This window comes from Eulemur rufifrons, chromosome 29, assembly GCF_041146395.1.
Source record: "Eulemur rufifrons isolate Redbay chromosome 29, OSU_ERuf_1, whole genome shotgun sequence".
NCBI lineage: Eukaryota > Metazoa > Chordata > Mammalia > Primates > Lemuridae > Eulemur > Eulemur rufifrons.
In genome coordinates this window covers 87,373,044-87,396,093 of record NC_091011.1, presented here as the reverse complement: position 1 = coordinate 87,396,093, position 23,050 = coordinate 87,373,044, and the positions used below count along the sequence as shown (strand labels likewise).

Here is a 23,050-nt window from a genome sequence, read left to right as displayed (position 1 = left end):
CACATGGAACAAGTTGCTACATTTATTGACAATAGGAATAGTTTGACTATGGTTTAAGAAAGAAACATAGCTGTCACGTGACCCTGATGTCCGCATTTCATCTCAGGGAGAGGCTGTCTAGACACTCAGGAGCATGAATCACAGGTGTTGTCTTGCACGTGGCCCCCATTTCAGATATTCTTTCCCACTGTGAGACCAGGTGTCTTGATTTTGGGTTTAAACATTAATATCAGCTTACATGCATCCGCTTTTGTCTTATAGATTCCATATCTGATGTTGCAGATACCAAGTCTTCTAGGGTGCATGATCCTAGCTTAGAGAACATTTGTCTTGACCATCTGCATGGGAGATGTCAACTCAATGGTGAGTAAAATAAGGATTTTCTATAAGCTTCTATCTTTTGACCTTTTAAATAATGCTGCTATAGGCCAGGTGTGGTGGCTCATGCCTGTAATCCCAGCACTTTGGGAGGCTGAGCTAGGAGGATTGCTTAAGGCCAAGAGTTTGAGACCAGCCTGGGCAACATTGTAAGACCCCTTCTCTAAAAAAGAAAAAAAAATTTTAATAGTTGGCTGGGTGTGGAGGCTCGCACCTATACTTCCAGCTCCTGGGGAGACTGAGGCAGGAAGATTGCTTAAGTCCAGGAGTTTGAGGCTGCAGTGAGCTGTGATTGAACCACTGCATTCCAGTCTGGGGAACAGAGTGAGACCCTGTCTCTTAAAAAATATGTATATATAAAGATGCTGCTATGAACATGCGTGTGCAAATGTCTGCTCAAAACTGTGCTTTCAATTGTTTTGGGTATATACCCAGAGGTGGAATCACTGGATCATATAGTACTTCTATGCTTAATTTTTTGAGGAACTGTTTTCCGTAGTGGCTGTACCATTTTTCATTTCCACCGGCAATGCCGATTTCTCCCCATGCTCATCAACACTTGTTATTTTTCTGTGTTTGTTTATTTTTGACAGCAGCCATTCTAGTGAGTGTGAGGTGTGGACTATAATGCGTGGCTGTGTACTTTTGAATCAGCCAAGTTTTAAGCAGTGCCACTCTGTGTGTTTCTCCGTGGTCTCTGAACCTGCCTGTTTATGTTTTAAAGTAATCACACATCTTTTTGAAAATCTCTAAGCGATTTAAATATAACACAAATGTTGAAAAACAGAACTACTTTCTGTCTTCCTGTATTCTGGGCTTATGACATTAATTTGCTATTCAGCCAGCATTTCTTTAATGACCATCTTTTATGTGCCCGGTCCTATGCCAGATACGCAAGGGGGATGTAAGCTAAACAACGACGCACCCTTTTCTTTAGTGAGTTTGTAATTAAGGTGAGACATCAAAACATCTGCAAATGAGAAAACTGCATAAAGCAAAAACATAAGTAACAAAGCCCACGCTGGGTGTTGGGTCCTGGCTAAGAGAATAAAAAATAGAGGTCTAATGAGAGTGGAGTGAGGTTAGTTGGGGGAATCTTTCTGGAAAAGATGAATTATAGGCCAGGGCTTCAAAGAAAGACAGGCTGCTGCCTACGCTACAGAGCATTTTATCTTAATATATACACTTGGGGGGTGCAGAAAGGATAACTGTAAATCTACAGTGACCTCGGATTTCCATGTCAGTAAAGTGATTTTTTGGGGAGTGGGGAATTTTAGTTTTCTGATGAGTCTCCAAGGGTACTAAGGGAACCTGGACAGTAGATATGGGGGAGGGGAGCATGAGCGAAGGTAGAGATGGGAACTGTCTGGCAGGGCTGGGAAGGCAGGCCAGAATGGGGAAAGCTGGCAGTGCACCTGGTTGAATTGATTAGAATCCTCGAGGAAAGGGCCCTCAGATCCCTCTGTCTTTGCAGGGAGCTGTGACAAAGACCACTTCCACCTGCCCTACCGGTGGCAGAAGCTCCGAGAAAAGAAGTGGGAAGACTTCCAGTCCATGGAGAAGATTGAGGAGGCCTATTGTGACCCCCAAAACCATGTGTAAGTTGATGGCTGTACTCTGGCTTTTGAGATCCACATCATCATCAAAAGAGAGCATAGTGCTTATGTGAAAAGAAAACACACTTTTGTTTCAGAATCCCATTCAAGTATGACAGCTCTTGAGATGAAAATGACAAATTCCTGCTGAGTTAATGAAGAAAAAACACAGCTGGGCAGGTTTGCAGTTGCACTGAACCTGGCTAATTCTAGGGATTCTGTGGATATTTGCCAACTCAAAGGAAATAAATAGTGCCATGATTGTTTGTTTAGTTGATATCTGTCAGTGTGTCCTGCAGAAAAACACAACGCAGAGATCAGTTTGTATTCTTATCAGTTCATCACAGAACTGTTAACAAAGTACTGAATGATTTAGGACAAAAGAGCCTTTGGCTTAACTTCATAATTTTAGAACATGATTTGAGTAATTTCATATAGTTCTAGTGCAGGATTTTGTTGTATAGTTTAGCATTTTATAACTTCCTTATGTTTGCTATTTTTCTCTATCCTGGAGGCATCTAAGAGGATACCTTACATTTCTGCTTCTGGTAGAGCTGAAATGGATGATACCACAAGACCATTTTTACCTATGATGTGTAGGGATATAAGATGCATTTCAGGCATGAGCCAGGTGCAGTGGCTGATGCTTGTAATCTCAGTACTTTCAGAGGCTGTGGCAGGATTGCTTGAGGCCAGGAGTTGGAGACCAGACTGGGCAACATAGCAAGACCCCATCTTTACAAAAAATTAAAAAATAAAATTAGCCAAGTGTGGCAACACATACCTGTAGTCCCAGCTAGTAGGGAGGCTAAGGTGGAAGAATCGCTTGAGCCTAGGAGTTTGGGCTATAGCCCGCTACGCCGATGGGTGTCTGCGCTAAGTTCTGCATCAATATGGTGACCTCCGGGGAGCGGGGGACCATCAGGTTGCCTAAGGAGGGATGAACCAGCCCAGGTTGGAAATGGAGGTCAAAACTCCTGTGCTGATCAGTAGCGGGATCACACCTGTGAGTGGCGGCTGCACTCCAGCCTGGGCAACCCAGGGGCACGCTGTCTCTTAAAAAATGCAACCTAATTTTACAAGGAATTTCTTTGGGGGGAAATTTACATGTTTTTGATCATATGTGAACTTAGAGAATTTTTGGTGAAGATTCTGTGTTGCTGCATTTTGCCACTAGAGGGTGGCATCAGCTATTTTCTTGTTTCTAGGTATATAGTTCCCTCACCCCACCCAGGTAAGTGTAGAGCAGAGTTTCTCAGCCTCAGCACATGGACATGTGGGGCCAGATCATTGTTTGTTGTGGGGCTGTTTAGCAGTATTCCTGGCCTCTGTCCACTAGATGCCAGGAAGCACTGTTCCCCTGTGGTCCCCCGCCAAGTTGTTGTGGTAACCAAAAATGTCTTCAGATGTTGTCACACGTCCCCTGGGGCAAAATCATTCCTCACTGAGAACCACTATCTAAGAGGTCTTTGTTAGAGCAGCAATTCTCAAACTTTTTGGTATCAGGGTCCCTCAACACCTCAAAATGTATTGAGGATCCCAAAGAATTTCTATTTATGTGGATTATAGCTGTCGATATTTACCATATTAAAAATTAAAACTGAAAATTTACATATTGATTCCTCTAAAAATAAGAATAATAAACTTGTTACATGTTAACATAAATAACATATTTTATATAACTATATTTAATACTGGGTACATATTCAGGTATATCCATTTAATATACATACTCATGTATATAACTCTTTCTCTACATATAGGGAACTATAAAATAACTATTTTCCAAAACAAAAAAATTTATTGAGACATTGTTTTATATTTTTGCGAATCTCTTTAATCTGCCTTAATAGAAGACAACTAGATTCTGATATCTGCTCCTTTATTCAGTCTGTTGTGAAATCATATATCATGTAGCCTCAGGAAAATGCCATTGTGCACTCATGAGAGAATGAAAATGAAAAGGGCAAATAATACTATCATGAAAATAACTTTGACCTTGTTGATTCTCTGAGAGAGTCTTGGAAAACATTTTGATAACTATTAAATATTAATAAATAGTTATTAAACCTGACCTACTGTGAGTGTCCAAGTCACTTTCTGACATTGAGCCAATCAGTTGTTTCGTGGGCACAGTTTTATTTTGAGTTTTTTTTTTTTTTTGAGGGAAGAATACCTTTTGTGACACCGCGAAAGATGCAGCGCTGGCGAATCACTTGTCTCTCCGTCTTTCAGTTTTTCTTTTCTGTGTAAGACTTGGAGCTGCATAAAGAAAATCGGAAGATGCTTTTTAGCCCTAAAGTCTCCTTCGGGAAGACCAGATAGTAGAAAACAAAGGCTGATGAAACATTGTGTTAACTTTATACTCTCCTCTCTCAGCTTTTCTGTAGCAGAAGGCACAATCAATTTCCAGGAAATGACGTGTGGTTCCATGCGCATCCGACGCATGTCCACTCCCGCATCTGTCACGAAGCTGGCCGACTCTGTTTTTACCACCAAATGGATCTGGTATTGGAAGAATGAATACGGCAAGTGGATTCCCTACGGGGAAGAGGTGAGTATCATTCCTCCTTGTGGGAGGCTCTTGTTTAAACTTGCCAATTTAAAAAGAAAACTATTGATAAAATGTCTGAAGCCTCCATGGTTACCCGTCGTGTGTGGATATAGTGGAGGAAGTGATTTTTTTTTCTTTACACAAAGGCATATTTGTATTTTACAGCAAGCATGCACTCCAATTGCAATCATAAACAAGAACATGTATGAATTATTATTATTTTTTTTTAATTTATTTATTTTTTTTTGAGACAGAGTCTCGCTCTGTTGCCCGGGCTAGAGTGAGTGCCGTGGCGTCAGCCTAGCTCACAGCAACCTCAAACTCCTGAGCTCAAGCAATCCTCTTGCCTCAGCCTCCCGAGTAGCTGGGACTACAGGCATGCGCCACCATGCCCGGCTAATTTTTTCTATATATATTTTTAGTTGGCCAGATAATTTCTTACTATTTTTTGGTAGAGACGGGGTCTCGCTCTTGCTAAGGTTGGTCTCGAACTCCTGACCTCGAGCGATCCACCCGCCTCGGCCTCCCAGAGTGCTAGGATTACAGGCGTGAGCCACCGCGCCCAGCCTATATGAATTATTTTTAAGGAAACTTTGAGACGTGAGTCAGCGGTATATGCCTCTTTCCTCACCATCAGAGATGGAGGTGGAGCCTCGGATAGTTTTCTATGTATTAAGACATAAAAGTATAGAGGCTCCTGCTCTGGGCCAGAAAAGAGGGCGAGAGTGAGAAGTTACAATACCGGATAGGTGATGGGATGGTTAATTGTACTAGGGGATGTGTTAATTCACTCAAGCAATGGAATGACATCTGATACAGATGGTCGCCAGTATTCAGTCAGGGTCTGGGTTCAGATGGATTTAAAGGATTGGAACTAGAAGATTCTAGGCTGACCCACAGAGGGGACAGAGTAACAGGGGATAGAAGTTTAGATAAGCAGAGCTTCTGCCATTCTAAATGAATCCCTTTGATTCATAGGATTAAAGAGGGAGGGAGGGAAAGAGAGAGAGAAAGCACTTAAAGTAGGTAATGAAATCAGATGAGAAAGAGAAAATAAAAGCAAGAGATGGAAATGAAGTCAAAGATAAAGTAGGGACAAGGGAATGCCCGCATGAGGTTCTGTATAGTTACAAGTCAATAGGCTATAAATGTGGCTCTGAGCTGCCTAGCTGCCAAAGCAAACAAAGAAACACAGTCTGTTACAAGATCCTCTGCGCCTCTATAGCAAAAACACACCAGCTGCTCAGGAGAGGCGCTGCTTTTTTCTGTTACTGGGGCTTGAGAAAAACGCCTCCAACGTACGTGCTGGTGAGTGGGGTCCTCGACAATAAATGGCCCTGCCATCAATTCAGTGGCATAGTGGTTCCCACCTGTGTTAGCAGCAGATACGTTTTGTCAAACAGTCTTTCAAAGAACCTAAATGAGCAAACTAGAGTAAAGCAGAGATGCCCTGTTGCAACAGGGTGGGGGCTGAGCCCAATCTCCTGGTCCCCTTCCTTGGTCTCACCTCTCGCCCTTAGTGGGCCATGTAGCATCTCTGCGAACAGAGTTCTGCTGAAGCGTGTGTGACAACTCGTGTGATGTTGAACTTTGCACAGATTCTTATTTTTAAGCCAAGGATGATATAGACTAAGTGGTCTTGTGAGACACCTGTGGAAATAGAAATGAAAAGCCTAAATTAATTAGCCTTGGTTAATATGAAAATATAGATCTCCATGGTTCTTACATCAAATATTTGCAGTTTTCAGTAAGACAAGGGAGAAGGGTTGGAAAACATTTGCATTCTAGTGACATCAGGGTTCCAGGAACCAAAAAGAACTATCACTAGGGAATAGATGGTATTTAAATTTAAATTTGTACAAGTTCTGTTGAACTTCTAGGGAAATCTGTACAAACAAACTTTGTTAGACTAATCCTTATTCTTCTAGCCAATGTAACAACCTTAGCCCAAGCTCCTTTCCCTCATGACATTTTTATAATTTACTACTTTTTGTCTAATTCAGTGTAAGCGTTCATCTCTAACTGCATCTTTAAGTCTTCATTTCCTTATGTATTCAATAAATCTGTATGCTTTTTTCCTGTTGATCTGTTTTCTGTCAGTTTAATTCTAAGGCCCAGCCAAAAAACTCTAAAAGGGTAGAGGTAAAACTTTGCCTCTCCTGCACTACCACATAGGATAGCACAGAGAACATTTCCGTCATCACGGAATGTTCTAGCGAACAGCTCTGGTCCAGACCTTCAAGCCTTGCTAGTCAAAGTGAGGTCCACAGAGCAGCAGCATGAGCATCACCCGGGAGCTGGTTGAAGCACAGCATCTAAAGTCCTTCCCCCGTTTCCCTGAATCGTATCTGTACTTTACTAAGATCCCCGGGTGACTCTCACGCATGTCAAAATTTGAAAGTCTCTGGCCTTTTAAGCCAGGAACAGGATGGGTTCTACAGAGCTGAGCAGGCAGCTGATGGACACAGGACTTCAGCTATAGGGGTGGGAAATTGTGGGGGGGGATTTAGCTAGGGGTCAAACCGGGGTATAGCGAGGTGACAGAGCTGCCCCCCCCCCCCGTGCCCAAAGATGTTTGCCCACTTTAGCTGCTCTTAGAGCCCCAGGAGGGCATATGGCTTACCAGGCGTCTAACCCTGACAGTGATCTCTTTTACGATCACCCTGGGAGATACTATCCCTGGAGCTGTTGTAGCAAGCATCTTCATGGTATGACTTAATTGTTGGATGCTGTAGGTTACAAAGTTCTGCTAAAGTCTGCTTCCTTGTCCCTTCTACCCATTCTCTGGTTCCACTTCCTGAAATACATCCAAGTTTATTCTTGCTTTGGGCTGTATGCAAATATTTGCACACAGCTTTCTGCTCCAACCATGCTCTGCTCCAGGCTAAAGAGACCCAGCTCAGGCCTTCTCCATCTGGGACATTTTCCGTGGGTGCTTTCATTCTGGTGCCCTCCCATACATCCAGCAGGCATTTCCATTAGGGGAGGGGAAGGAGGGTAGGTATATCTGAAAGCTGGAGTCTGGAATGCCATTAAAGGGCTGCCAGCAGGATTTTGCTGTCATTAGTTCCTCCATTCTAGATCACAAGAAACAATGTCTTCTCACCATTCAATATTGGGAACCCCTACTATTCAGGGCTTACATCTAGTCTGCCCTGGTCAGCTGCCCTGGCCATAGAGTGAGGACAGTGGAACAGTGGCCTAGCCTGCCCCCTTGCTAGAATCAACACACTTCTATTTTACCACCCATTGTGTTGTTTGGACACTTTTTGTATGCCTTGAGACCAGAGATTATATCTTTACGTTTAGGGGGTATTTATTATTCACTCCTTTCATTATGGCCCCAGTCCATGGCAAATCCAAGTGCATTTTCAGTGTAGGTGACCGGCTTGGTCAATTTTGGGTACTTACTCTGGTTGAGGGCAGAAGAGAGGGTTAGGTCATTTCTATTTGGACACCAGTACATCTGTTGGAGCTTGGGCAAGGAGCAGGAGATCTTCCTTTACTTGATTTTACTACAACTCTAAACTGTGCTATGCTAGAATAGCCCACAATGCTCTGTTTCATGCAAGCGTCAAATGTCAGATTCTGTTAGGTAGCAAGTGCAGTCACAGCCTCACAGGAGAGGGGGTACAAGTTGCTCTGTACACTTGGCTCATATTTTATGGATTGTGCAAAAAGGGTATTGCAAAAAGCTACGTTCTTCAGGCATCCACAAAGTGTTTAGTTGGTTTCTGCAGGATAGACTACCCTCTCTTAGGCACCGTGATGAAGAGGACCACAAAAGGTTGTGACATGGCCCCATCCTGGAAGCTTTATAGTCTGGTTTGGGGAACAAGATGCACTTCTGTTCAAATCCCATTGCTAAAATAAGAGCATATGAGATAAAACAGTAGAGATGTCCTAAAAGCCTTCCCTGAAATCTCTACCTTTCTTTTTTCTTTTTTAATTAGAAAGACAACCAGAAAGGTTCGAACATTGACTCTTCATACCTGGAGTCTGTCTATCAACAATGCCCAAGGGGAATTGTGGGGTTTCAGGCGGGTTCACGGAACTATGAGCTGAGTTTCCAAGGTGAGTTTTTGTGTCTGGCAGTGTCGTTGAAATCTGGCACGTGGTATACATGTGGGAGCGGGAGCAGAGCAGATTTGCATTGCTACACCTGTGGGCAGGGTTGTTTAGGGCAAGACAAGCAGTACCGTGGAGAGGAAGCCAGTGGCCATCAGAAGACTCACACTCTATAGCTCTGGCTCTGCAACCCTGGGAAGGACATCTGGCCTCTCCGGGCTCAGTTCTCCCAACTGTAAAATCAGGGGATTGTACTAAGCGGTCTTGGGGGTACTTTTAGCTCTGTCATTATAAGTTTTTGATGCTGGGTGGGCAGCCTCCCAGGCTGAGGCAGAGTTTTCAGGTGATGATGACTGCAGTAGAGGCTTCGGGCCTTTGGGTGCCTTCAGGGTTTTAGAAACTTACTGTTTCTCCTGGGCTTCATCAGCTAGGTCAATGGTTTCATCCATCACATTGATTAAAACACTTTGCCTTCCACCATGTTTATTTTGGCCACTATGGAAAGGTCTTCTGGTTAGCTGCTACCAATCTATGTGCTGTGTTTAGTCAGAAATCAGAGCAGAAACTGCCCTTCCTCTGAATGTACTGCCCCCTGGGCACAGCCCAGGAACTTCCTGCATATGGTCAAATACTTGCCCTTTCAGGACTCGCAGGTGCTTTGGAAGAGGTAAAGGAGAATTTCTCAGGTCCTTGAATTCCCAGGTGGTAGCTGAGATTTCGGTCCTGTACCACTTAGTGTGTTAGGTAATGTAGCTTTTAAAAGGAGCATTATATGAACTATTCTGGAAAGCAATCTGGGAATACCTGTCAAGCAACATTAAAATATGCTTGCTTTTTCATTTCCCCAGGAATCTTTCTTGGGAAATATTAATAATCCACTAGAAGAAGAAGAATAAAAAGCTATAGGCTTCTGGGAGGCCGAGGTGGGAGGATCGCTCAAGGTCAGGAGTTCGAGACCAGCCTGAGCAAAAGCGAGACCCCATCTCTACTAAAAATAGAAAGAAATTATCTGGACAACTAAAAATATATATAGAAAAAATTAGCCGGGCATGGTGGCACATGCCTGTAGTCCCAACTACTCGGGAGGCTGAGGCAGGAGGATCACTTGAGCCTGGGAGTTTGAGGTTGCTGTGAGCTAGGCTGACGCCACGGCACTCTAGCCTGGGCAACAAAGTGAGACTCTGTCTCAAAAAAAAAAAAAAAAGCTATAGGCATTATCTTTATTGAAGCCTTATCTATACTAAAAAATAGGAACAGCCTGTTTACTAGTAGGGTAGTGATTAAATAAATTAAGGTATTAAATTTCAGTGGAGTATTTGGTAGTTATTAAAGATTATGATTATGAAAACTAGGTAGTCAAAGCAAAATTTGATGTTGTTAAATGACGAAGGTAGAACTCCCAATTTATGTTTATGCCTTTTCCTGTTTGTATATTATATTTAAAATGGAAAAGTTTTCTTAAAAAAAATTTCAATGTGCATGATAATTGGCCCAATGTATGCATGTGGGCCAAGACTAGAAGGTAATAGAGAAAAATAAAAATCTGTTTTATTGGGTGGTGGAATTAAAAATGACTTCAATTTTTAGAGAAATTCTTTGGTGATACTATATTGTTGTTTTCAGTTTAAAAGGTTTGTGGAAAAATGAGAGCCAATATAATTTGTTCCTGAATCTGGAGCAATTTGGCCAGCTACTTTTGTTCACTTGGTTCATGGAAACCAGTTCAGAGCAGTTTGCAGCGTTCCAGATGGTTTTTTCTATTTCTAAGCTAGACTGCGAGTGCATTCTCTCGTTCATCAAGCTCCTCTCTGAGTGCCAGCTATGTGCTGGGCACTGTTGTAGGTACTGGGGACACTGCAATGAAGTTGTTCTTTTGGAGCCTACATTCAGGAGGGTGGCAAGTGACAATGAACAAATAAGCAAATCAGGCCATTTCAGAAATTGATAACAGCTGTGGAGAAAATGAAACCATGTCATGACGCAGAGAAAGGAGGAGTCACTGGGAGGCGCTTAGGCATGCAGGGAGCAGCACGTGCACATGGGCTGGAGGTTTTCTCCTGGGAAAGGAAGAGCCGGGGCTAACGCTGGAAGGTGCAGGCAAGCCTGAAGTCTCGCAGGACAGGAAGAAGGTCTGTACGAGATGAGAGCAGAGATAGAAACTTGGATATTTTATTAGACAGAAGCCATGGGAAGATTTTGAGCAGCATTGTGCATGATCTGATTTGTCTTTTTGTTTATGTCCATTTTGTATTATAACACCTTTGTTGAGGCATAAATAACATGCATCCATTTTTAGCATTCAGTTGGATGAGTATTGACGTATGCATGTAACCCCACCATGCTAATCAAGACATAGAACATTTCCATCAACCCCCAAAGTTTCCTCCTGCCTCTTTGCAATCCAACTCTCCACCTCCACCCCCATCACACACACCCCCTCTTTCCCCATCACAGGCCATTGCTGATTTGCTTTCTGTCCATATAGATTAGTTTTACCTATTCTAGAACTTCATCTTAATAAACTTTTGTGGTATATGCACTGCATGTGGCTGAGTTCTTTCACTCAGGATAATTTTTTTTAGATTCGTCTATGTTATTGCATATGTAGTAGGTCTTCCCCTTTTATTGCTGAGTAATGTCCATTGTAAGGATATACCATAGTTTATCCATTCACCAGCTGATGGACATTTAGGTTGTTTCCAGCTTTTGGTTATTATAATAATGCTACTGTGAACATTCATTTGCAAGTCTTTGTGTGCGTATAGGTTTTCATTTCTCTTGGGTGAATGCCTAGGAGTGGGATTGCTGCATCATATCGCTGTGCATGTGTAACTTTATGAGAAACTACCAAACTGTTCCCCAAAGTGGTTGTGCCATTTTACACTCTCACTAGCAATGTATGGTGATTTACTTTTTAAAGGGATCACCTTTACAGTTGGGACCTAGGTCTACAACATGCGTGAGTTGAAAATGATGTTTCACACTTGATGTTGAAAAAAACCTTCAAGACATAGCTACCGAATTCCAACCCGTTATCACTGATGTCTGGTGGAGGGCGGCTTGCGTGGATGATGTCTCATTATCTGGCTGCCCCAGCTCTCCTCTTTTACCATCTGACTTTGATTTAAAGATTAGATTAATTCCTCAATGTCCATTCGCCTCTTTGCTTTCTGAGTCTTTTGATAAGGGTGGTGAAGGATACATGTTTTTTATCATGAGCAATTTTTACTCAAAAGGATTTTCTCCTTTCATACACATACAGTTCAGTCATGAATATTTGCTGTGCAAATAGCCTCTGGAAAATAACAAGAAGTCATTTTCTAGGACTAATTCTTGACGCTGGTTGGTTTTATTTTTTCTGTTTAAAGGGATGATTCAGACAAACGTAGCTTCCAAGAGTCAAAAGGACGTCATCCGAAGGCCAAGGTTTGTATCTCCATGGGCTGTGAAACGTAAGGGAAGACGGCCCGAGTAAGTGTTCTGAACCACTGTTTGCTGGCAGGTGCTTGGGATGTTCGTGCCCTGGGCTCATCAAGTCATTCATGAACCTGCTCCCTGGCCCCTGGTTTCCTGAAAAGTTCTTGCTTGCATTGCACTGCAATTTCCTTTTGCATTATCTATATTAATAAGGTGCTCGTTAAGCAGTATGGTGTGACTGAAAGAATACTAGCCCAGGAAACTAGTTTTTCCCTCTTATTCACAGGGGACTTTGGGCAGATCTCTTAAATACCCTGCATGACAGCTTCTCCAGCTGTGAATGGTTGGATAAATGTGGGGTGTCTAAGAAATAACCAAATGCACTGGGGTTTTGTTTGCTGTGGATTCTTCCATGTGCCTTTAGTTTTGCTGTGTGATTTACAGAGGATGGGAGGCTGAGACACAGAGAGAAAAAGGGATGAGGTAGCTGTGTGAGAAAGGGCTTTAGATAAAGATAACATTGATTAAAGGAAATTTTGCTATGGGGATTTGTCGTAACTCTTCTCATGAAACTCTCAGTAAAATCTACACTGTTCATGAACAACTTCTGGAGTTGGATTTTCTTTTTTTTTCCTGAGTTATGTGTGATCATGTAAAATAGGCTTCAAGACAGGTGTAAAATCAAGGTGTCCTAATTCGGTTCTCTTGTTTGTAAGAATTCAAGGTATTTCATGAAAAAGGGAAATTACTAAAAGGATAAATAAATGTGAAGTAATGTGGAAAACAACTCTCAAGAATCCAAGAACAGGCACGGTGGCTCCTAGCTCTCTGGGAGGCCGAGGCAGGAGGATTGCTTGAGCTCTGGAGTTCGAGATCAGTCTGAGCAGGAACGAGACCCCATCTCTACTAAAGATAGAAAAAATTAGCTGGGCAACTAAAAACAGAAAAAAATTAGCTGGGCATGGTGGCGGGAGGCTACTCGGGAGGCTGAGGCAGGAGGCTCTCTTGAGCCCAGGAGTCTGAGGTTGCTGTGAGCGAGGCTGACACCACAGCACTCTAACCTGGGTGACAGAGCCAGACTCTGTCTCAAAAAAAAAAAAAAATCCAAGAACGGGACCTGAGCTGTATCAGGGTCTCAGGAATGGGAACAGGTTCTAGTTCGGCTTTAGAATTGGAGCAGCCTGGAGTGACGGATCCTTGCCTGTGACCAGGCTAACAGCCTGGATCTGGATCGCCTAGGTTCAAATTCTACCCTGCTACTCAATTAGCTGTATGGATTTGGACAAATTAATCACCCTGCACCTCCCCATCTATAAAATGGGCTTAATAATAGTGCCTTCCTCAAGGTTACTTGAGTGATACATTCCAGACACTCAGAACAGTAGCTAATTCATCAGGGTGTTCAGTGAATGTTAATTGTTCTTGCTAATATTATTTTTATTTCCCTGCTATGAACAGACTCAGCAACTGTATATAAGTTGACTTAATTTTAATTTGTAATTCTGATCTGCATATTCCCTCAGCCTTACCTTCTGCCACTAACTGCCTAATTTTCTCTGAATTTCTTAATTCGATTTCCCAAGAAATTAAGTCTGATTGGTCTAGCTATCTAAAGTCCCTTCCAGGATTTTTTTTTTTTTGAGACAGAGTCTCACTCTGTTGCCCAGGCTAGAGTGCCGTGGCGCCTGCCTAGCTCACAGCAACCTCAGACTCCCGAGTAGCTGGGACTACAGGCATGTGCCACCATGCCCAGCTAATTTTTTATATATATATAATTTTAGTTGTCCAGCTAATTTCTTTCTATTTTTTTTTTAGTAGAGATGGGGTCTCGCTCTTGCTCAGGCTGGTCTTGAACTCCTGAACTCAAACGATCTGCCCACCTCGGCCTCCCAGAGTGCTAGGATTACAGGCATGAGCCACCATGCCTGGCCCAGGATTTTTAATATTCAAATTAATAAAGTAAAAAATAGTGCAGGGTTTGGGGAGGGGGGAGGAATAAAGTTCATGCTCTCATGGAGTTTGCATTCTGGTGGATGAAGCAATGTGTAACTATTTCAGTTCCTGACAAGTTTTAGCTGGGGAAGAAGACAGTAGGAGGATGGGGAGATGCTACTTGCATCCAGGCAACTAATGAGGTTATTGTAGCTGCTTCCTATTCTTTTTTTTTTTTTTTTTTTTTTGAGACAGAGTCTCGCTCTGTTGCTCCGAGTAGAGTGCAGTGATGTCATTATAGCTCACAGCAACCTCAAAACTCCTGGGCTCAAGTGATCCTCCTGTCTTAGCCTCCTGAGTAGCTGGGACTACAGGCACGTGCCATGATGCCCAGCTAATTTTTCTATTTTCAGTAGAGACAAGGTCTCACTCTTGCTCAGGCTGGTGCTTCCTATTCATTAAAACGGTTCTGGCAGGATGTCTTGGCAAGAGTTTGTTTGAACGATATTTCCTTAAAGCTGCAAAACTATATGCTTTAAAAAAAAAAAACAAGTAATTTTCACTTTTTAACATCTATAAAGAAGAATTTTTTCCTCCTGTATGGTTACCCTAAAATATATTGATAGTTCATACAAGAAAGACAGAATTCTTTCCCTTGAATCCTTAATACACTTAAATGTTTTATCATTTGATGCTGCTAGACATATTTTTTTATTGCTAACACATTAAGACCTATGAATGTTGAGCAGAAATATGAAAAAGAATCAATGCTTGTGCATTTTAAATCAGTGGGAAAATAGCATTTAATTTACTGATTATGAATAGTTACTGTAGTTTTTAAAAGTGTGCTTACTGGTACATCCATATCAGAAATCTAGGCCGGGCGCGATGGCTCACGCCTGTAATCCTAGCACTCTGGGAGGCCAAGGCAGGTGGATCGCTCGAGGTCAGGAGTTCAAGACCAGCCTGAGCAAGACTGAGACCTCATCTCTACTAAAAATAGAAAGAAATTATCTGGCCAACTAAAATATATATAGAAAAAATTAGCCGGGCATGGTGGTGCATGCCTGTAGTCCCAGCTACCTGGGAGGCTGAAGCAGTAGGATTGCCTAAGTCCAGGAGTTTGAGGTTGCTGTGAGCTAGGCTGACGCCACGGCACTCACTGTAGCCCGGGCAACAAAGCAAGACTCTGCCTCAAAAAAAAAAAAAAAAAAAAAAGAAATCTGCAAAGATGTAGTCCAAAGAAAAATACAGAAATAAACACACCATGTATTTCTCTAGGAACCTTGGCTTAGTGGCAGACAATTAAGATAAAAAGTCACTTGGGCATATGGGACAGGGAGCTAAGAGAATTCTTAATCTGTCTTTATTTGTAGCCCTCACCTGGTGCAGACCCCGTCAGAGCCTTTAACCCCGACATTTCTTCCTCAGCAGGACCTTGGCTTCCTACCCTCGAATGGGTTTAAGGTACTTGGTTTTTACTTGTTTGGTGGGTGAATCATATAAAGGTGGGAAAAAGTCCGTTGCTACAAGTGTATGTGTTTGTTGTTTGAATGAATGAATTGCTCCTGCAAAACTCTTGGATCAAGATTCAAAGGCAGACATCTAATGGTTCTCTTTCCCAGAGAACAGTTCACCTTTATAAGGCACTTCATTGTTTCTGGAGTTCAGCTACACACAATCTCATTTGAGCAGACCTGCATGGCAACCTCGTGAGATACTAGTATCTCTATTTTACAGATGACAAAACTGGAACTCACAGAGCAAAGGTGACTTGTCTATTAGTTACAGTTAGAAAGTTGAAAGGTTTCTGTGGGACTCAAACAAACTGTGCGTCACTGTCAACCTAGCCAGGTGGGGGCAAGACTCTTCCTAGATCTGCCTGCTAGCTTTGGCTTTTGTGCAGGCGGGCGGGTCTGCCTGGACTCCACAGGCACTTCCAATTCCTCTGTGCCTGCACTGCTTTTGGGGCATTTGGCAAGGAACTTGCCTGGTCACCGGACTAAATCGGACACCAAAGGGGACCTTTCTTTGCCCATAATCATGTTTTGCTAGCCTTAAATTGGCCTGAGCAGACAGGCCCACTGCCTCTCTGGTTCATTACTGCAGTGAGCTGTCAGATGTGGAAACCCTAAGCCTGCTGATCCCACCTGCTGTCAGAAGCCTGGCAATGATCCTTCATGGCATTAGGGGGCATACATATGGATGTACCATGCTTTAAATGTTTCCTGTTTCACACTTACATATTTTTAAAATTTTTTAGTTGTTAGAGCTCAATAACCAGCATCCGGAATATGTCCAAATAAGTGAGCATTTTAGAGCTTCCATGAAAAATTTCAAGATTGAAAAGATAAAGAAGATCCAGAACCCAGAGCTCTTGGCTAATTTTATGAGGTTGGTGGTCACATGATCAGATTTCCTTATAGAAAAACTGGTAGGGATTAGTTAAGATCTGTCCTTTAAGATTTATATTCACTGGTTTATTTTAGTAGTCAACAGTTTCTTCAGGCTCTAGTTGTTTTTTCATTGTATAAACTCGAGCTTCTCTCTTTCAACTTTTACAGTTTTGCAATTCAATGATTTCATGTGCCTATCATTTAAAAGTTTTCCTAAGTTTATTATTTTATGGCTGCTGCCTTAAAGTTAGTAGCTCCATTCTGAAAACTGCTGGAATCAACTTTAAAATGATTAGGCTTTAATTGGGATTAATGTTGCTAACTGGAGCGAAGGAAGGAAGTTCTCGGTGTTAAGTCTCCCATTTCCTATGTTAGGAAGAAACAGCAGATGCAGAAGAAAGACGAAAAACTCCTATTTTATGCAACAAGGCACACCCATGTGGAGTCTATCTGTTCGAAGAATTTTAACTGGACCGTCCATGAAACTCATGAACCCAAATATGGAACAGGTTTGTGCTGGAATAGAGAAGCCTAACTAGTCATAACTCAGGCTTAATACACGCTTCTATCATGAGGTATATGTAGTTATTTTGTATTACCAGTAGTAGTCGTGGAAGGAAAAGAACAGTTTCTTTTTTTTTTTTTTTTTTGTTGAGACAGAGTCTCACTTTGTTGCCCAGGCTAGAGTGAGTGCCGTGGCGTCAGCTTAGCTCACAGCAACCTCAGACTCCTCGGCTTAAGCGATCCTACTGCCTCAGCCTCCCGAGTAGCTGGGACTACAGGCATGCGCCACTATGCCCGGCTAATTTTTTCTATATAGATTTTTAGTTGTCCATTTAATGTCTTTCTATTTTTAGTAGAGACAGGGTCTCGCTCAGGCTGGTCTCGAACTCCTGACCTTGAGCAATCCACCCGCCTCGGCCTCCCAGAGTGCTAGGATTACAGGCGTGAGCCACCGCGCCCGGCCAGAACAGTTTCTTAAATGTCCAAATTAGAGTGGTTCAACTGACTTCAGGCTTGATTGCTGGACCTTAGCTCTGCTCCTGTCTTCTGTATTTTTGGGGGGAGTGACCAGACTCTCACACATGTTTGTAAACTACTCCATCTGTTGGCTACGTTGTCTACTGTTACTACTCAGTTCTGGCTATGGCTCTACCTGACCCAGGCCCAGGCTTGCGAAGCCATTGGACGTAGCTTTCAAATGTTGCCACAGATGGGTTCTAATTAAAGATGGGAAGAAGAGGCCTGTCCCCATCTCAGGCGTCACTGGGTCACCTGGGGCCTGATGTATCACAGGTCTGCCCACACAGAGTCTTTATAGCTATTTCTTGTTGCTCCTAAGCTCCTGCATGCAATTCTTTAAAACAAACAAACAAACAAACACCAAAGAATCACCCATCTTTAGGGGACCAGAAATAGTTTATCACAGTTTCAAAGTGGGCTCAACTCATACAACTAAGATTAAATTCACACCCAACTGCAAAAAGCAAGAAGTCAACCAGTGAGTCAGCAAGTATTTTTGAGTGTCTTCTATACTCTAGACACTGAGGTCACAGTAGTGAACAAGTGAGACATGGCCCCAAACAAATTATTTATATAAATAATTAAATGATTGCAAATGTGGGGCTGCTGCAGGCGCTGTGGCCACCTAATCTGGCTAATAGAGACGTTCTCAAGGAAAGGCATATAGTAGCATTCACCTGCCTAGTAGAATCAGTGTGTAGAGAGTACGTGATGAGTGGTACAAGATATAGCCATACAGTAAAGACTTTAGACTTGACTGCAAGGGCATGGGAAGCTCATGAAAGGTTTCAAGCTGGGGAGTGACTTGATGAGAATTTCATAAGTTTATTAAGTTTAAATGCATCACTGAAACTTACCTAGAAATGTTTAGAGGAAGTGTAATAACTGTCTTGAGTGATGTATAACATGGGTGAAATTTAAACCCATCAGTTTCTCATGGGTCTATTCTATGTCAGAACTCAAACATTTATCCTAAAAAATGATATATGTTATGTATGTGTTCCCAGTCTTCGGCCATAGCTAGTTTTGGGCAGTGACACGTATGGGTGCTGTTAGGTATGTGTGTCACTGCCAAAACTAGCTATGGCCGAAGACTGGGAACGATGCATCAACTGTCTTGAAAAGCTTTGTCAGGGTCAATTCCTTGCCCATGCTACACCCCTGCCTTTGACCTTTTCCAAGACCTTCCCATCAGTAGTGAATGACTTTTGTTCCTTAAAATGTACACAATATAAAGTGGCCTCTGCTCTGAATTATCTTTGGCTCATGGGTTCCAACTCAGTTCATTCAACTCATCCTGCATGAGTTGCATAGATGGGCCACTGTGTCTGTCATCACCACTTGCTTATTTACCCTGATGGCTCACCCCATCAGTGTGAGCCCTGCACTGTATTATGAACATTTTTTAAAGTCCAAAGGAAAGTTTATGTATATCAGTAAGATATTGATATGCTTAGTTCATGCCCTTCATCTGATTATGTGTAAATAATCTTATAAACTAGATACCCTCTTTTATAATAATTCTTAACCTTTTTTTCTGATTATTTCTAGGAAATTACTTCGCAAAAGATGCCTTCTATTCGCACAAAAATTGCCCGTATGATGCCAGACACACCATTATGTTTGTAGCCCGCGTCCTGGTTGGAAATTTTACTAAAGGAGAGAAGATGTACACAGGCCCTCCACTGCCGTACGACAGCTATGTGGACTTTACTTTCAATCCCTCCGTTTTTGTCATATTTGAGAAAGACCAGATTTACCCAGAATATGTGATTGAATATACTGAAACAGACAAAGCCTGCGTGATCAGTTAGAACTGATGAATACAGTGTCCTAAGGATGCCGTAACCATTCTATTCTCTTACATAACCAAATTTTCCCAGATAGTAAACTTTTATATTTCCTTGCCCAGTTATCTGGTGTCTTAGATCAGTGATTCCCAAACTTTGTTACACATTGGAATCATCTGGGAATGTATCTGGGAAGCTTTAAAAAATTCCAGTGCCCAGGTTGTACCCCATGCCAACTAAATCGCTATTTCTGAGGGTGGGTGGTATTTTTTAAAGCTCTCCTGATGATTCCAGTGTGTTGGAAAGTTTGCATTGTTTTAAATGTAACTGGTAAAGGCTGATTTCTAGATTTTCTATAATTGCAGCTACATGTCTCCCATCTACTCATTTAGTGTACAGTGTGGCGTGGTTTTTTGTTTTGGTTAAATTGAAAGAAAATTAATTTGGGAAATTTGACAGAAATCTAACAATGCCTATTGAAATAAGGACATAAGAAATGTCTTTCATCCTTGGATGAAAGATTGTGAAAAACTGGGGAGAAAATGCTTGGGCATACGCTAGGGAAAAAAAGTGGAAAGTGAAATTTAAATGTTGTTGCAGACATGGCTGCGGTACTATACCTTATCTTTGTGATGAAACTGATTTGGGTCACACATTTCTTTATCGCTACACTTATTTGTGGGACAAACTCCATCCAGGTCGACTCCTTCTGGAATGCCAAGTGTGGCTCAGAGAGAAGCAACCACCTAGAGTTAATTGCCCATTTGGGCTCTTTATATAATTATGGCCAAGTAGACATTGTGTTGTAATTGATGTGACTACAGAGAAGGCTTTTATCAGGTCAGGCTTTCATGAAATTGTCTGTATTTTGAGGGAACAGAATTGCAGTAACCAAATTCACACAAGCATAACTGATAAATACTAGTGCTTTTATAGTTGTTCGCTGCAGCGGATGAGCCTCACCAAGAAATCAGTAGCATTGCCATCCCTACCGGACGGGCCTCCTAAGGAGATGAGATTTGATTCCTGGTGAGCACAGAATCAGAACTAAGAGAACAATGTCCCAAACCTTGTGCCTACTAAATATCTTTTATTTAATATAACGGATTTCTAAATGTAGCGGATCGTATGGAATTGTAGTACAGGTTTTAGAGCAGGGGAGGTGCTTGGACCAATATCTCTTTTCTTATTATGAATCAGGTTTTTTCTTCCAGTTTTCCTTTTTTAACATTCCCTACCGGTCGTCAGCATTTCCTGTTATAGTTCCTTCCAGCAGACACATCACAGTTTATTAATTAGCATTAGAGTTGATTTTATATTAGTCAGATTTTGGACCAGTACAAAGATCTCCACAATTCTTGGTTTAAAGAGCTCCCCCAGTAACAAATGTACACAGATTTTTTTAGAGTAGGGTTACTTTCTGGGAGTCTTGCCACAAATGGTTATTCTCATTCACATATTTTTTCATGGTATCATCCATTTTGGAGTGTTCATTTCCTGACCTTGACCCTCACATTGTAGAGGTGCATTCTATCCAACTCTTTCCAGCTGCCTGTCAGGCACCTGTAGGTGGATATTTCACAGACATCATCATTAGGCACCTGTAGGTGGATATTTCACAGACATCATTGACTTGACACATCTGAGACAGAACTCTCAATCTGCCTCCCTCATACGTATCATTACCTGTATTCTGTATATAGGGTAAATGGTGCCACCATCCACACATCCGCTCAAGCAGAAATCCAGAAGTCACCCTTAACTCCTTGCTGTCCCTCCCAATACACATCTAAGCAGTTCCCAAATCCACTTTTACCTCTTCAATGTCTCTGTTCCCTTCTAAGTTGTTCTACACAAGCCACTCTGGCTTTCTTTCAGCCATGTGGCTCCTATTTTCACCTAGTTCAGTGGTTCTCAATTAGCACTTTTGCCTTTTTTTTAAGGACAAATATAAATACGTCTTCTTTATTATCCTCCAACTCCACTTCAGAGGTAAAATGCTCTACCTATGCACAATTTTAGAAATAAGTTAAAAATTAAATAAAACTAATGTTAACATAAAAGGGAAAGAAAAGGCATATATATAACTTGGGGACAACTATCCTAGAAGACCTAATGAAGTAGTCAGATGTTTACACCTAGTTATAATCAATAAATTTGAACTTAAAAGAAGGTAGGAGATCAGAAATTAGTTTGTGCAAAGAAGCATGAGGAAATGAAAGAGCAGAGATATGAGTGGACATCAGAATAAAAACTAGGGATATAACAACTTACTTGCATATGATAATATTTATTTGTATATGATAAGAGACAGAACGAAGTTACCTTAATTGAAATAAAGATAGTATGCAAGAAGATTTACAGATTGCCGAAGTGGAGAAAATGAGGAAATATTATATTCTTTCTTGCAGACGAGCTGTCGTCATACACGAATGTCTAGTGAGACATTCAAAATTCGTATAGGGTGCAAAATCATATCTTATTGTGAGGAACTGTCCAATGTATTGCAAGATGTTCAGATACTTGGCTCTCACATACTAAATACCAGTAGCACCCCCGTCCCCACCCCCAATCATGGTGACAACCACAAACACTGTCAGACCTATTCATCCTTTGTAGAGCAGATATTTTGTAACATCCTCTTTGCTGTCCTGAGATGATTCATAGATGATACAATCTACTTACACACATGAATTTCTTTAAAAATCAATTTAATGCCCTAACTCTATTATAATGGAGAAATAGAAGGCAAGAAATTTGTAATGAAAATAAAATGAATTTCAATATGTAAATGCACAGGCATGACTATGCCACATAAGACATGAAATAGATTGTTTACTCTTACTTATAATGAATAGGTTTAGATTTAGGAGCCGATCAGAGGCTGCCTCCTGTGAAGAAGTACAGGAATATGAAAGGTTAGAGGTACGGGGGACACTAGAATGAAAACTAGTTGTTAGGATAAATCAGAACATACCATATACCTTGTCTGTATATGGCAAAGGAAATAAGAAAATTTCCTTACTTTAAATAAGAATAGTAGGACAAAACAAACTACAGGTTGTCTCAGAGGAAACGAATGAATTAAACTCTCTCAGACAAGCTGTAGGGTCCTATATAAATGTCCAGCAGGACATTAGAAAGTCGTACGGGGTTCAGAATAATTCTTCGTTGTGTGGGACAGACCCCTCTACAGGACATCTCTTGTTCCTGCCTGCATCCGCTCAATGCCGGTAATAGTCCTCCACTATAATGAGACCACCAACAACCCACCAATCTCCTAAATACCACAGGGAGAACCACTGACCTAGTTGATGTGTACCACCCTCAGATTAGGCCAGCTGTTATCTGCGAAGAAATAGGAAAGCTTAGACCCTTGTTTCCTGTACTTTATGCCTTACTTTGTTCATTTTAAGTGTCTATCCAACTTGAAATTTTCTGCTGTTTGCATTGGAACATAACCTCCCCAAGGACCAAATCTGTCTTGTTCACTGTGCCACGCCTGATGCCCAGCCTAGCTGATCTGTTGGCTAAGTCTATTGAATAAATTGCCCTGCCTGATGCCCAGCCTAGCTGATCCCTTGGCTAATTCTGCTGAATAAATTAAGCTCAACTATGTATATTTCAGTTGAGTTGTATTGCTTCTTGTTCTTTAGCTGAATTCAAACTGTCTAATAAAAAGAAAGAATGAATTTTGTTCTGCCTCCTTTATTTGCCCTATTTCTAGGTATCTCCAAAAAGATCAACTTCAGACACCAGTGTGTTCAGCAGGGGAGAGATGATGTGTTTCCCCCTCCAGCTTTATCATTCCAAGTTTCCATGACCAAGTAGCGTTTTTAGCAGAGTGCCAGGGCACGGCAGGCTGGTGGTGATGGAGATGCCCACAGTCGGTTGGCA

General features: G+C 41.8%; 1 protein-coding gene across 6 annotated transcripts in view; it reads left to right on the top strand.

The window, feature by feature from the left end:
• Positions 1-22,818, top strand: part of ZC3HAV1 (zinc finger CCCH-type containing, antiviral 1) — a 46,404-nt gene extending 23,586 nt beyond the window's left edge. For 3 of the 6 annotated variants that reach the window (XM_069462741.1, XM_069462740.1, XM_069462739.1), the window contains 9 exons: positions 262-363; positions 1,853-1,976; positions 4,353-4,527; positions 8,481-8,601; positions 11,964-12,021; positions 15,321-15,411; positions 16,208-16,338; positions 16,716-16,849; positions 18,915-22,818. In XM_069462741.1, coding sequence (XP_069318842.1) covers positions 262-363; positions 1,853-1,976; positions 4,353-4,527; positions 8,481-8,601; positions 11,964-12,021; positions 15,321-15,411; positions 16,208-16,338; positions 16,716-16,849; positions 18,915-19,177 — 1,199 coding nt within the window. In that variant the 3' untranslated portion in view covers positions 19,178-22,818. Of the gene's footprint in view, positions 1-261; positions 364-1,852; positions 1,977-4,352; positions 4,528-8,480; positions 8,602-11,963; positions 12,338-15,320; positions 15,419-16,207; positions 16,339-16,715; positions 16,850-18,914 lie in introns of those variants that run through there. The other 3 variants (XM_069462737.1, XM_069462738.1, XM_069462742.1) reach the window with 3 other exon arrangements.
• Positions 22,819-23,050: the final 232 nt, after the last annotated feature.